Raw genomic sequence first — 15,000 nt, 5'->3', positions numbered from 1 at the left:
GGGTAATCTGATTTGTTGTTGCTTTTGTTTCTTTCAAAAGCAAGCAAAGGCAGCTCAATGTAGCTTTACAGAAGCTAGTATTGGTTGGAATTCAGGTAATTTTCTTTGATTCGTAGTTTTGTTAGACTTGTAACAAAAAAATTAACATGCAGTCGTATAACGTGTCCACAACATATACTCTTCTGTTACTAACAGAGGAGTGAATATACTTTAGTGAATATTTTATTTTCTAGTTGTTATTCTTGTACTGTGACATCCACGAATTTAACCTTTGACTTTCGCCACAGAGTGAAAGGCTTGCTCAAGAGAGAAAAGTGTTGAATTGGGAGAAGCTGTTCTCTAAAATGATGGTACGTACAATTGTGTATAATATTATTTTTTGGGTATGTGTATGGTGACATATTGCTTTTCATTATATGGAGGAGAGTGTTTTACTGGGAAGTAAACCACTCGTAGATTCCATACGCCACTTCATCCGGGACCCGAGTGGCGTATTTTCCGTATGTCACCTTTGTGAGTGTCGTATCGTTCAATGACGTCACGATTCCGCCTTTTTTATGAAGCCCAGCTGTATTTGTAAAACTTGACTACTTTCGAACACAATAAAATCGGAAATATTCAACATTTAGTATTTAGTCTCGATATAATAAAAAGAACATTACACCTTGGCTCGAACATATGAATTTTATGTTCTCGTGGCAAGAACAATATCTCACTCGTCCGCTTCGCTCACTCGTGAGATATTGTTCTTGCCACTCGAACGTAAAATTCATATCTTCTCGCCACCGTGTAATATCCTCTATATATGGTATTTCTTCTGGATAGAGGGAGCTTAAATTTACAACAACAGAACCAGAAATAATGTGCAAGTTACCTTTTTTTAAAATGGGACGGATTTTCTTCCAGACTTCAAAGGCACATGGTTACCGCTGGAAATTCCTGATTGAATCTTTTAAAGAAAAGGTAAAGACGGGGTAAGTGACTTTTCTGCATGACTTCCCTCCCTAGTGCATTGTTTTTTTGCGAGGTCTGCCTTATAAATGTTGTTTATTTTTATTTTATCGTTATTTGTTTTTGTTGTCAATGAAAACATTTTCAAGCAGGAAAATCAGAGTTCTATAAGCAGCATGGATTCGAAACTACGATCTCCGTAACACCGGTTGGATGCTTTACCCATAGAGCTGCTAGAACTCTTAAGGAATCCTGCCTAGGGACACCGTTTTTCGAAACTCCTGGAAACATTTCGGGTCTGAAAATCCGTTTACGAGCTGCCATTCGGTTATTTTGATAGGCTGGTCTCTTCACATGTTTCAAGATACATGTAACAAAGAGTAAAATGATTGTAAAGTTTGACGACTTAAAACCTCTCTTTCCTCAAGATACAGAGAGAATTGAGACACCCGAAAAGGGGCCCAAAAGTTTCGGGACTTTCGAGAAACGGGCCCCAGGATTGGGATTTCGCCCATTGCCAAGCAACTAGTTCCTTATCCGTCCTACGTGCGCATTTCACCTATAAAACACGTGTATTTGCGTTTTCAAGTAGGTTGACTTTTACTCTTTTGCCACCTTGCTTCATTACCCGTAATCTGGACGCATAAACAATAATTTTGTGGCTGAGTTAGTTTTATTCGTCACGTTTTTTTCTAACTCTTCTGTAGGGAAGTTTATGTTGCTGGTACAAGTACAGACGAGGAAGCAGGTAATATGGTCATTTTTATTCTCCATGGATTGAACTTTTTTAGTACTGAATTTCTTTTTTGTGGGTCTAGCAATTTGTTGCATAGTTGATTCCAAGCGATTCAAACAATTGCTCATTCCCCGGGATATATCACTTTTCACCCTACGTGTAACCCGGCCTTTCCCTACCCCTTCCCCCTTCCCCCTGAGGGTAAAACAGTTAGAAAGAGCCGACTTCCTCTTGTTCAGTTCCGTCGGGTCGGTACGGCTTCACGTAAGTCATCACTTTTTTCCCATCTACTTGCCTTATTTAAATTTGCTGTCGATCATTAAGATTGTTCTATTTTAACTACAGAGCGAGAAAAGCAGAAAAATGAGCGGGAGCTGGAACACATACGCCGGAGAAACATGAGCCGAGATACAACAGCAAAGAGAATCTTAAGAGAGTCTGTAGGAGAAGCAAGTGGTGACATACCGGTAACGCTTACTTATTACGTATTGGTTATACTTCTAAAAAAAAGGTCATCGGTGTACAGCTACGGATAAGCAGTTTCAAACAAGTCAAAACAATATCAAGGCTATAGTGCTCCTTTAAAATACTCCTGGGCCCGGTTGTTCGAAAGCAGATTAACTTAATCCAGGATAGCGTAAACGTTTGTTTCATGTTTTCAACTTTTTGGTGAAAGTTTCTTTTGCTTTTTTCTGTTGTTCAGGATTGACTTCTTCTAATGTAAAGTTTTGCCGAATATCAGCGTTGAACAGCATTTGGGAATAGAGAAATAAACTCCTTGGTTCATTTTTAATCCGGGATTAGCGTTAATCGGCTTTTGAACAACCGGACCTGGCGATTTGGCTTTTACGTGGCCACATTATTTGCATAAAGTTGGCAAATGTGCTTGTCAACGGGCCGAGCTAGTGAGCTGGTTGCTCATATTACAGTGTTTCTAGCACCACCACCACAACAACAACAAACAACAGCAAAGAAACCCATGATAATAGAAAAAAACTTCATATTTTTTGGTTCATACTTTTAACGGCCTTACCGCCATCGTAATTCACCAGTCATGGAAAACTCGCTGCTTTCTGTTACTGAATGAGACACAGTCCTTTCGGAAAGGGCATGGTGAAACACACATATTTTCCAGTCCGGCCCGACCTAAACTCAGAAAGCATTTTATCATATGGGCTCTTTACACTATTCATAAGCACTCAGAAGATGAAGTTTGCATAGAAAATTGATCTAATATGTTGTTTGCATTTGCTTTCCGGCTGTAAATAACTTCGTTATTTAAAAGCGACGAAATCCTCTAAAATCGCATCGCACGGAGCAGTACGTTTTCCAAGTAGAGCCGTGCGACTTTTTCCGTATGGCCCTCAAACGGGGATTTTCCCAATAGTTTTACAATGAAAGCGCGCGCGGGGGCCGTACGGGCCATATGATAATTTATTTATTTATTTTTTATTTATTTACCAGGCAGGTGGGCATACAATAGAACACTAGGTCCCCTCAGCTAAGTAAACCCGCCAACTGACCATCCCCCTAAAAGGATTTGATACCCATTCCCTGGAACCCCAATAATAGAAGAGAAACCAAAAGAAAGAAGTATTCAGAAAAAAAGAAAGTTAACAAGAACAACATATAACATTAGTGGTGCGGCAGCACTTTGGACAGACTAATTTGTAAGAACGAATGTCATCTTGAGTGAAGACTGAACTTAGTCTATTGTAGAAAAGACGATTTTACCTTTTTCTTAAAAGGTACTATTTCAACCTCCGATCTTATAGCGATAGGTATAGATAAGTTATTCGGATGAAAAAAGAGTTGCGGAAATTATTAGCGGTTTTGTTATTGAGAAAAGCCCAGAAGATCCCCGACGGGAACGCCCACTACAAAATTGATCAAGGTTATCTAGATTAATGTCAATAAGTCCATAAATACACTTGTAGAAAAATGATAAATCAAGATATTCAAGCCAGTAGTTAATAGGTAGGAGGTTTAGGTTCAAAAGTCTGTCCCTATATGAGAGTTCAGAGTTCTTGCAAATAAAACATGTAGCTCTCCTTTGGATATTTTGTACTTCCAGCATGAATATGGGAGATTGTGGCGCACAAAGCTCTGAAGCACAGCACAGGTTAGAGCGCACGAGGGAGTTGTAAAGCAGCTCCAGGGAATCCTTCTTGAGGTCACCCGAGTGGTTCCTTTTTAGAAATCCCAGCATTCTATTAGATTTTGCAACTGTTTGAGCAATGTGTGCAGTCCACTTCAAGTCCTTGGAGACAGTGATGCCAAGGTTTTTTGCGGAAGAGACAATTTTAAGATTCTCATCCATTAACCTATGTAACCTTTCGGAGCTTTGTCTTTTTCTTGTTATGCTGAAGTTAACACCTTTAGATGGTTGGAAAAAAAATCTCATTATCGGTGGACCAATTTTGCAAGCTATTCAGGTCATGTTGGACGTCAAGAAAGTCATTGTTACTCTTGATGATTTTAAAGCACTTTGAATCATCAGCAAACATCGCTAATTTACAATTATTAAATACTTGAGGCATGTCATTAATGTAAATCAGGAACAGACTTGAACCCATTAGGGACCCTTGGGAAACACCGGATTTGACAACATTTGAGCTGGAGGAGGAACCCTTTAGGACAACACGCTGCATAAGACCAGTGAGATAGGTTTCAAACCAGCGCAGAAGAGGACCGTCAATTCCAAACCATTTGGGTTTGGATAGAAGCCTTTGATTGCACAGTGAATCAAATGCCTTCGTAAAGTGAAGGTATACAATATCAGTTTCAAGGCCAGAATTCAATGCCTTTCCAACTTCATGAAAAACTTGAAGCAGTTGCGATACACAAGATTTCCCTCTCAGGAATCCATGCTGGAAAGGATAAATCTGTTCACTAATGTGAAAGAACAGTTGAGTGGCGATCGACTAGGCGTTCCTGGAGTTTCGATGTTACTGGTACCGAGAGATTGGCCTATAGTTAGAAACATGTCTCGTTTGCCTTTTTTTGTGAATCGGTGTTACATTAGCAAATTTCCACTATTCACTACTTGCACAAATCCCATAATACACCTCTTTTACCCCCCAAAAATCTGCATAGGCATTGTTTTCGACTTCTCTTGGGACATTTTCATGTCCTAGGAGAAATTGCAAACAATGGTTATGCAAAAGTTTTGGGAGGTAATCGAGGTGTATTATGGGATTGTGCAAGTTGTAAATGTAGGGCAGAGCCCGTGCCTCAAACCACAGTTGATTAGACCCGTAGCCCGCAAGGCCTACGAGTCGATAGCCCATGAGGCGAAGCCGAATGGGCTATTCGCCTCATGGGCTTTTGACCCATGGTCCTTGAGGGCGAAGGGTCTAATTGTTTTAGTATCACCCAACTAGTCGCACAGAAAAGGCAATAATAAAGTTAGCAAATGCAAGTTGAAAATATATTTATTTGGGAATAAAATGAAAGAAAGCGTCACGCTTTTCGCTACTCGAGGACTATTACTGATAGCCCTCTAGTAGCGTAGCCAATTAAAATGCAGCATTTGCATTAGTCCACTAGTTGGGTGATACTAAGTGTCGTTATACAAGGTGCAAGGCTGTTAGCACACTCCTTTAATATAATGTTCGGTAATCCATCAGGTCCGATAGATTTTCTTAGAATCATAGATTGTAGAAGGGATGCTACATCTTGAAGGGAGACTTGTATTATGACCTGGGTCTCCGAAGAAAAAGGCGTAAAGAGATCATCCTCAACTCCAAAAGAGGAATCGTGATCACTGCAGATAGACTGGAAATACCTGCTAAAGGCCGTAGCGCATGCACGGTCGTCGGTTAAGACGTCAGATCCATAGCCATAACATAGAAACTATGTTATGGCTATAAACTATGTTATGGCATAGACGTCAGATGTGTGCCACAACATAGAAATAAAATCTAACTGCAAGCAAATTGCGCTCAGTTACCAGTGCCAAGGTGGCTGGCGCGGTGGCCTCATGGTTAGAGTGCTCGACTCCGGATCGGGTGTTCCGGGTTCGGGTCTTGGCTGAGGACATTGTGTTGTGTTCTTGGGCAAGACACTTTACTTTCACGGTGCCTCTCTCCACCCAGTTGTATAAATTGGTACCGGCGAAATGCTGGCGGTAACCCTGCAATGGACTAGCATCCCATCTAGGGAAGAGTAGAAATACTCCTAGTCGCTTCATGCTAATGAAACCGGAGATAAGTGCTGGCCTGACGAGTCTTCTGGCGCGTAAGCAGAGACTTTACTTTTTACCAGTGGAAAGGAAATTGTCAGAGTGGGACGTGATGCAGGCCCATCGCTTATCTTTTAGCAGGCTGCTGCTTACCTTCATAGATAATATGAAATCATTTTTGAACTTGTTACTTAGTCTTTAAGTTGAAACATATTACTGTAACTTGTTCCTCCATTTTTTTGCCAGCCTGCAGTTGTTGACAAGGATCAAGACCCTTTTTCAGGTGAAGACCAGGGCAGTGACGCGGAGCTAAGCGTTCTGCAGCGAAGTCCAACTCCCAAACAACGTGGAAAACCCAGCTCGACATCTGAGAAGTACGTGTACACATATAAATAGTTGTTTAGAGTGAACAATGGGGGTACTGAATCAGACGTTTTGATACGTTTTCATCCACACTACAACATCATCACGCGCTACTTTTATTGCTGAGTGACGAGGTGGGGGGGGGGGGGGGGGGGGGGGGGCAACGGAAGCTTTCAAAAACGACGCCGTTAGAGGATGTAAATCTTTCGAAAGCGCATTGGTGTGCATTGGGGAAAACGAAGGCTTTTGAAATGTTTTTATGGTTGTTTTCGTCATTTTTGAGCGTTTCCAATCTTGTTCCCAGAGTCTTCGTTTTCCAGGTCCAGCGGTAAGGAAACCATTTTCAAGGGGAACGAAGACTCCGAGAACGAGATTGGAGCGTTTCACTTTACCCGTAAGGGTTGAATCAACGCAATGTGCAACACTGTTCTCATCATGTTGTATTTTTTCCCTCTTTTTTACAGGGGAGCTGCGGGGTTGCCCTTGAGCGAAAAGCCTGGTAGGTAGGATTTAAATTCGGGAAAAATCGTGGAAATAACATTACCTTAACAGACAATACAGTAAGTTGCAGTTTTGCCAAAAAGGTAAACAAACGCCCATTGACGAGTAAAAGCGTCTAGCTTTAGACTGAGTAAAATCTATTAAGTGATACTCTCAGGGGTCAACGAGTTTAGCCCATTCACACGTCAAATGGCCTAGGACACCCCCCCCCCCCCCCCCCCCCCCACAGGGTCTTTTGTTCCTGTGGTTGGCACATTTGAATAACAAAAGCAATGTTTGTAAACAGATATCTTCCCTATACGAAAAGAACTTTGTCCGAGGCCTCGAGTACGGCCCAATGTTGCAGGCCGAGGGCCGTACTCGAGACCGACGGCACAGTTTTTTCCTTTATGCACCGACCAAGGCCGGTGAATAACCTGCTAATTTGTTTTCCTAAATTGATGTGCTGGCTGGGAACCATTGGTTGTTATCAAAAGAGAAATATCATGCAATACCGCAATGCTCGGTTGATTCTGTTCACAATTTTGTTCCTAGGTACTCAGGTCTTATTCAGAACAGCTTCATTGTAAATGATCAGTCAGCTGTTTAAATCCTTGGCTTGCACCTGACGTCATAGCGGCCATATTAATGTACTGAACAATAGCGAAAAAGTCTTCTGGGAATTTGGCTTTGTTATAAGCTAAGGAAGACCTTAGATAGCAATGACAAGAACCAGATTGCTGACCAGCGGTTTTCGTTAAAACAATGGTTTGCTGGGGGTGCTAAGTCTCGTGGGCTCAGAAAACCTGGTTGTGGTCATTGCTATTTAAAGTTTTTCCTGTTATAATGGAAAACGCGAGCGACATTTTGCTTTTGTTTTGTACACCACTATGACCACGTGAGTGCAAGCCGAGAATAGGTGGCTTTTGAAGTTACGTCATCGCCGTCTTGTTAGTGGACGAAAGCTAAAGATCTCATTATATCCTTTTGTTCGTCCATCTGCAATTGTATACTTTACGTCCTTGTCATCTGTGTTTCTAAATAATGGTTTCGAGCCATCTATTCTGTGATTTTTAAAGGTCGAAAATAAAGTTCACGAAGGTAAGGGGACAATTCGTGACACATAAGCACACGTTGTATCTCGTTATCCTTCATTTGTGCTTCCAGGAGAATACGAATATATGGCCCATTGAAAGAAAATATCCTTTTTAATGACATGAATTGAAACTTTTTTTAAACTTCAATAGATTCGCAGAAAACTCCCCGACCACGCATCAAGTTCGTGGGTGCTTCAAGTGACGAGGATTCGGAAGAAGAACAGATGCAACATGCTCCCAAGTTTCTCGACAAACCGGTGAAAATCAAATCGAAAGCGGTGTTTGCTGACGAGTCCTATGCCGTCCGTCCTCTTGTGAGTTAGAGTTGTTCGCTACCTTGGGCATGCTATTAATAAGAGTATAATGAAACAAGTTTGATGACCTTGTGAAGTTTCTCGGAAAAGTTTTCGGAAAGCCCATCATTATTTTTTTTCTCTGATGGTTTACCTTTCATGTCTTCTGGAATAAGGACTAAAATGTATCACAGAATCCTTTTTAATAAGCTCTGTGGGACAATTCACAAAGAGTAGGGCACGGAACTCTTTTTCAGCTGTAAAGTAACTGACCTGGCAGTGATGTGTCGAAAAGGTTTTTGGCGCATGAGGGCACTTAAAAGGAACCTCCACTCTTACTACAGAATAAGGTTAAACCGAAGGAAATTATGTTTACAAACAAATTTGTTCGAAATTTGTTTTTAAAACAATGTTTATATCAAGAAAAGTAATTTGTAAAATCGCTTATTTTCACTTTCAAATTTCATGGGCGCAGCCATCTTGAATAATTGTGACGTGTTACGGTTGCTCTGTTGTTCTGACACAAACAGCTTTTGTCTAATAACAACAGGGCAACCGTAGCACGTCACAATTATTCAAGATGGTGGCGCCCGCGAAATTTGAAAACAAAAATAGGCGATTCTAACACTTTTATTACGGATTACACTTCCTTTGAAAATACTTTAGGCTGACTTGACTGTAACGGTTATTTCCTGTGGTATTGGTTCCTTTGTATCACTTTTGGCTCTTGCGAGACTTTGCTCATCCCTTTTCTTTTCAGGCTCCTACTGTAAGGTTTTTCCAATACAAGGATGAAGATGAGGCCGAGGAAAGAGAAAAAGAGTATGGAGACCAAAAGCCTGTCATACCAGTTCCAGCTGTTGTCAAAATAGACAAGGAATGTTGGACACACGAACCAGAGTATGACAAGTACGTGAAGGACTTATCCAATCAGGATAAAAGAATCATGCACTCTTGATTATTCAAAGTACCCTCGTGATTAAGAACAAATACCTTCCTTCTCAGCCAGTCAGCATTACTCAATTTGGCCCTATTTGTGACAATTTGAGAAAGCAAACAAACAGAACAAAGAATCCTCTCGGTTTATAAATGTAGCAAAATGACATGTGGATTAATTTACAATTATTCGCCGGAGGCGAAGTGATTATCGGTGAATATTCACCGAGACGAAGTCGAGGTGAATATTCACCGTTAAATACACAGTTGATTATTTCAAAAAAGAGAAAAAAAAAAACATTTTAACGCGAAATCATGTTCACTTACAGTGGCAAAACGACTACTGGCAGCCACTTTGTCCGTCGAGGTGATTATCGGCTGATAATCCGAGATAGCGAGCCAACGAGAGCGCGCCTGTGTATTTATACTAAAGCTGGTTAAAGGCTGGAATGACTCGCATTTTGCTGTACTGCTTAGATGGCTCAATCCACAAGAGACTGTGTTATTAGAAGGATTGTACTGCAACGCTTTTGCACGTAACGGCGATGGCTTCATTATAGCGACAACAGCAACAAGGAAGTATCCAAAATTAATTACATGCACGCTTTTAAATGCGGCTTTGACCTCAAAAACGAACTTGATGACCCCAATTTTTCTATTGTTGGAAAGTGATCAGCAGGCTTAAAAAAAACATTATGTGCAGCGGATTCAGAGCCATCTCAAATTTTCCAGTTGTGAAGGAAGCTGTGAGTCCGCTTTTTCCTTTTCTTTTAATAATAAACAAACATGGTACCTGGCCATTCGATTGAAGACGACTTATAGAAGATTCGTGTAGTTGTTTATAATTAGTGGAGCCTTGTGGGAATTGTTGTTGTAGTTGTTTGTTTAGCTAAAGGCCGGTGGTTTGTTTTTTAAGGGAAAGAGGTGGCACTTGTCAGTTATAATCATAGGAATTAACTTGTTTTGTTTGAATTTTGTTCCTCTATAGGTACTTGCATGTGAGGATATACAAACCTGTGTGTAAGAAAGGTAAAACGCTGAAAAAACAAACAAACAAACAAACAAACGCATAAGCAAAGAAATCAAACGTTACGGTCCAGCTTCAAGAGAAAGCGTTTTCATTTAAGCTCACAGCTTTTTCGCAGTTTTGTCGCACAGAGAAGCATAGTTACTAACGCCAATATCGCTTTGCGGCTAAAGAAAATATACTTCAAACCGCATCAAAGACATAACTGCTTCCCAGGCGGCTAAATTTGTGCTTCCGAAAGAAATGTTCTCTACTTAAAAGCAATCTAAGCTGCGGAAAAGAGAAACTTAGCCATAACGGTATATGAGCTAGTATACCATGCTCGGCACATATCAGTAAATGTCCCGTACACTTACTGATATTTGTTGTTGCTGCAAAATAAAGCAAGAAGGTTTTATGTAAGTATAATTTGTGGGCGCACTTGTGGGATGCGAGATAATTATAACCCACTCTGCGCGTATCATGTCATATCCAACAACCCGCGCCCGTAAAATAATTCTAGTTGTCTTTTCTTACAGCTCCAACCCCATTCTGTAGCGTGGCATTTCACGGACAGCTTCTGAAGACTGAAGTGTTTGAAGAGGAAGAAGAAGAACCATCAACGGAGAAAGAAGAGTCAGGTTCCCCAGCGCTTGGATCAAAGACAACCTCGACAAAGACGGAAGGGAAAACGAAAATTGACAAGCAAAAAAGTGGTAAAACGTGGAATGGAATGAACACAAATGATAAGAGTACTTCGAGAAAGGGCGTGGCTCGTGGTGCGAATAAACGAGCGGCGTCTCCAACTCCTGCATCTCGTCCACAATCAGCTGTTTTTGAAGTGGATACGAAACCAGGGTAGGAGTTTTATTTAGAGATATTGATGGAGCGGCGCAGCCTACCTTAACCGAGTAGCGCTAGCAACTGGCGGGCAAGGGGGAAAGAGACCTCTACCTCTGCCATCTTCATTGATGAAGTTCTCAAAGCGGTTTCTGTTTGTTCCGTCGTGCTCTTTACAGTTTGCCAATGTGTTTTTTCAAGCGCTCTCTGTTCTTCACATTCAAGAAAAAGCAATCTGAGAGGACTAGGAACATGGGAAATGGTACAAATGTCTGTTCCATTTATGTTTTCACAGCACATTCAAGGAAGTCAAGTTTAAGCTTCCGGATGATAATGGAGTGACATTAGGGAAGCCCGCTGCGGATCTCACACATGAGGCATTTCGATTGGCTGTGCATCCCGCCAAAGATCGTGCCATGATTGCCATGGCAACGTTAAACTATGGGGATCTCAAAATTCAGGTTCGTGCCCTCTATTTGTGCTATATGTCTGACTTTACAATGTAAAGTGCTAAGGTGTCTGCGTTCGGTGTGTAATACACATTCATCCTCGTCAAGCCTAAAACAGTCTCATTTACTTTTACGACTTAAGAAGACTCACATGCAAAATCAGAATCGAGTTAGCTTCGGGATACCGTTCCGTGTTGAACAGAAGCTGACAGGGTATCAGTATTCTCTTAATAACGTTGCGCGAGTCCCTTGTGGATATCATGGTGTCTTATTGGATATATCCAATGTCATTTTTTTGGTAACCCTTGAAGCATAAACTGCAGAGGCGGCAGACCTGTCGGGTTTTGTCGTTGGGTGAACATCCGAAAACGTGAATCGTTAAACAGTGTTTTTAACTATTTTTTATCGTTGATAATCTGGCGCACAAAATAATAGCAAGGCGAAATTTGTGAAAACTAATTTGGTAGAGGGTGGGGGAGGTTTCAAAGTTCAAGTGATAAGTTTCCTTGACTGGAGCTAAAGGTTACTTACTGGTCGAGTATCCAAGACGAGTACACTAAGGTGGAATATAGTGTGATATGTTCCTAAGTCTTATTTCGGGCGATTCTGGTCTAAGGAGAAGGAGTCCGACTTTCCATGATGTACCCTGTCTGGAGAGTTTCCATTCCTTAATTGGCGCATTAATTATGCATGTGGACTTCCTTGTCTTAACTGCGTGGAAAAAAAATCCGTTGATGTTGCCTATAAATGTTATTACAGAAATTGGTTTGAACCCAAGAGTTACATACGTCGATGGAATTTGATCATCCTGATGAAAGGAGTCCTGAAAAGGACTGGTGGCAGTGGTTGGCGTTTCAACAACTTGAGCAGAAGCCATCTTCAGAGTCAAGTGACTCTGAAGATGACTTCTGAAGTCATGACTTTCGCCGAGTCAGGTTGTTGAAACGTCAGTCACTGCCAACAGTCCTTCTCAAGACTCCTTTCACCCGGACGATCAAATTCCATCCCGGTACGAAATCTTATATGTAACAGGTGTTCCTTAATTTAATTCAGTAAAATTGTTTGTGTGTTGTTGTTTTTCTTTCTATTTTAAGTTTCGTATCCTAGATAAATGTTTGGTAATTGCATCTCCCCCTTATGATTAAGTCGAAAGATGGTCACTGTTTTACATGGTAACACCACGCTACTTTCTTGCTTTCCCAGGATCAGGTCAATGAAGACTTTTCTTCCTCGGACAGTACTCCTTCCATTCAGCAGTTCTCTCTCACGTCTGTGGTATCAGATCGTGATATGCCATTTAATTCTACCTGCGGACAAATATCACTTTTCTGCTATTCGGTAAGCAGGGTGGTATGATTACTATTATATAGCTTCCCTAATGAATAATTTAGTTCCACTACAACTGTTGCTCTTCCTACTGCTAGTGCTACTGCTAGTGAATGAATTAACTTTATTTATACGCGGTAGTAATTTCAACGTAAAATTAGTAGTTTAATTATCATGTTTGTCTTCTCTCAAAACGCTTTAAAACTCTTTAATGTTTTCAAATCTCTTACACGGTTTGGTGCGAGTGCTAGTGATACTGCTGCTGCTGCTGCTGCTACTACTACTGCTACTGCCGTTGCTACTGCTACTGCTGTTGCCAGTACTTCTGCTGTTGCTGCTGCTACTTGTACTACTACGACAACGACTACAACGTCGTAGAGGACATCGACAACTACCACCACCACCACTGCCGCTGCCACTTCCACCATTACCACCATTGCCACTGCCACCACCATCACCACCAAACCGCTACTACTACCACTATAACTACTTATGATGATGGTGATAATAATTTTCATAATTAATATCATTATCATCATCATCATTATCATCATGTCATGACTCTAACAGAAGCTTGGATATAGATGCAGGGAAGTGCTTAATTGGGATGTCTCAATAGTGAATTCTTTGTGTTTTCGACTTAAACAATTTAATTAATAATGTCTACTCTACTTGTGTGGTACAAGCCTTGAAGACAACTCGCAAATCTGAAAACTCCATCAGCTCGAGTGTTGCGAGCTCGAGTGTCGCGAGCTGTTAAATCTTCTCTCATGTATAATTCCAAAAGAGTCCTTCAGGTCACTCACGTTGGCTCGAGGTATATTCTCCTACCGACTCAAATAGTCCTTTTGCAACTACAGTTGTGTTTTAAAAGAGAAACACGGGGCACAACATCCCTGTTTAATCCAAAGCATTCCTTGGATTCGCTCTGACGAAGCGCTAAAGGCTCGAAATGTCGCCTTTGTTCTTTTTCTGACAGTGTTAAGTTTCTGTTTATCAACTCATTTCATACAAGCAAGCATTTGTACTCAAAGGGAGAAAGACTAATCGTAACTAGTAAAACAATACAAGGTTTTCCTACACATTTAGAGATCAGAGAGTCTTTCATTGGCGCTGCTCTTTTACTTTTGTAGGTATTTTTGTTGTGTTTTATTTTATTTCATTGTTTACTGTTTTTTTTTTAAATAATGGTTTTAATTTTTTGTTAATATTTTTTTCTTTTGTGAACAGTCTAAAATTCAAAGGTATGTCATGCTGTTATTGTTTTTTTTTTTCGCAAAGGTATTCTGATTTGCTTTAAAGTTGATTGCTCTGTTGTTTTATATTAATAGCTGTTTTGCGTTGTATTCACGCGGGGTCTCCACCTTTTAATTTATTAAACTACCTCATTTATCGTCCTTGTGGTTATTTTAGGTTAACGAAACATGCCAAGTCAACAGAGACAATCCCATTTGACGAGTGAGTACAAATTGATTGATGCTTGTGAGTCACTTTTTTACCTTTTGCCTTTGTGCAATGTTTATTCTCCCACTTTGCATCGTTTCGGTAGTGACGCGACCGACGTTATAGAATTGTCTCTCTAATACGACCTTGTGGGGTGGATGAAGTATATAGACACAGGTTACGGACAAGGTGTTTTATCTTTGATTTTCTCTCAGCGAAGACTGAGCCACTTGCACTTTATATAATTATTATTTAAATATATAATATAATGTAATTTAATGTAATATAATACAGTATAATATAATATAAATATAAATATATAGAATATTATTAAAAACTGGACCATTGGATAATGCAATTCGAGAGTTTTGATTGGCTAAGCCATCATGGGTTATGAGCCCATTATACCATGATCTACAAACACGGCGCTTGTTGGATAACACCCTCCTCGACCTGCAGAATTCTTCATATCCTACTCAGCCTCATTCAGTAATTGCTAAATATATATAATATATATAATATAATATAATTTTTATATATTTATATTTATATAGATTTGCCTACCAATGAACCAAGGAACTCATGGTTTCAACAGCTAAAACAGTTAACAAACCTCTGGTTGTCACACTTATAACAGTGTTTGACAATGGTCCAAAGTTAGACAAATTACGAAAGTAAGAATACCTGAAGAAAAATGGGAGTGGTTGTGTTGAAAATTGGCAACAGGATAAAGTGAATCATGCAAACATTAACTTGTACCCACCTTCCTACTTTTCATAATATAAATATTTCAGGAACAAAATTAAGTATTTAAATAAGTCAAACGCAGCTTAATAATAATGTAAAACCTAGATGCGTCAGAGCATTTACGTTCTTAAGCGTAATACTCATTCATAC

General features: G+C 40.3%; 1 protein-coding gene across 1 annotated transcript in view; it reads left to right on the top strand.

Annotated features, from left to right (window-relative positions):
* LOC138023929 (uncharacterized) overlaps positions 1-15,000 on the top strand; it is a 45,174-nt gene that overhangs the window by 15,808 nt on the left and 14,366 nt on the right. Inside the window, exons 7-21 of the mRNA XM_068871041.1 lie at positions 41-95; positions 288-350; positions 907-974; positions 1,659-1,699; positions 2,033-2,154; positions 6,117-6,244; positions 6,698-6,732; positions 7,961-8,124; positions 8,864-9,012; positions 10,028-10,068; positions 10,585-10,903; positions 11,181-11,346; positions 12,538-12,672; positions 13,891-13,904; positions 14,074-14,118. Coding sequence (XP_068727142.1) covers positions 41-95; positions 288-350; positions 907-974; positions 1,659-1,699; positions 2,033-2,154; positions 6,117-6,244; positions 6,698-6,732; positions 7,961-8,124; positions 8,864-9,012; positions 10,028-10,068; positions 10,585-10,903; positions 11,181-11,346; positions 12,538-12,672; positions 13,891-13,904; positions 14,074-14,118 — 1,545 coding nt within the window. The remainder of the gene's footprint in view (positions 1-40; positions 96-287; positions 351-906; positions 975-1,658; positions 1,700-2,032; positions 2,155-6,116; positions 6,245-6,697; positions 6,733-7,960; positions 8,125-8,863; positions 9,013-10,027; positions 10,069-10,584; positions 10,904-11,180; positions 11,347-12,537; positions 12,673-13,890; positions 13,905-14,073; positions 14,119-15,000) is intronic.

The sequence above is a fragment of the Montipora capricornis genome, chromosome 1 (genome assembly GCF_036669925.1).
Source record: "Montipora capricornis isolate CH-2021 chromosome 1, ASM3666992v2, whole genome shotgun sequence".
Lineage (NCBI taxonomy): Eukaryota > Metazoa > Cnidaria > Anthozoa > Scleractinia > Acroporidae > Montipora > Montipora capricornis.
Note: the sequence above shows the minus strand (reverse complement) of the source record. Positions and strands in the feature narration are given on the sequence as shown.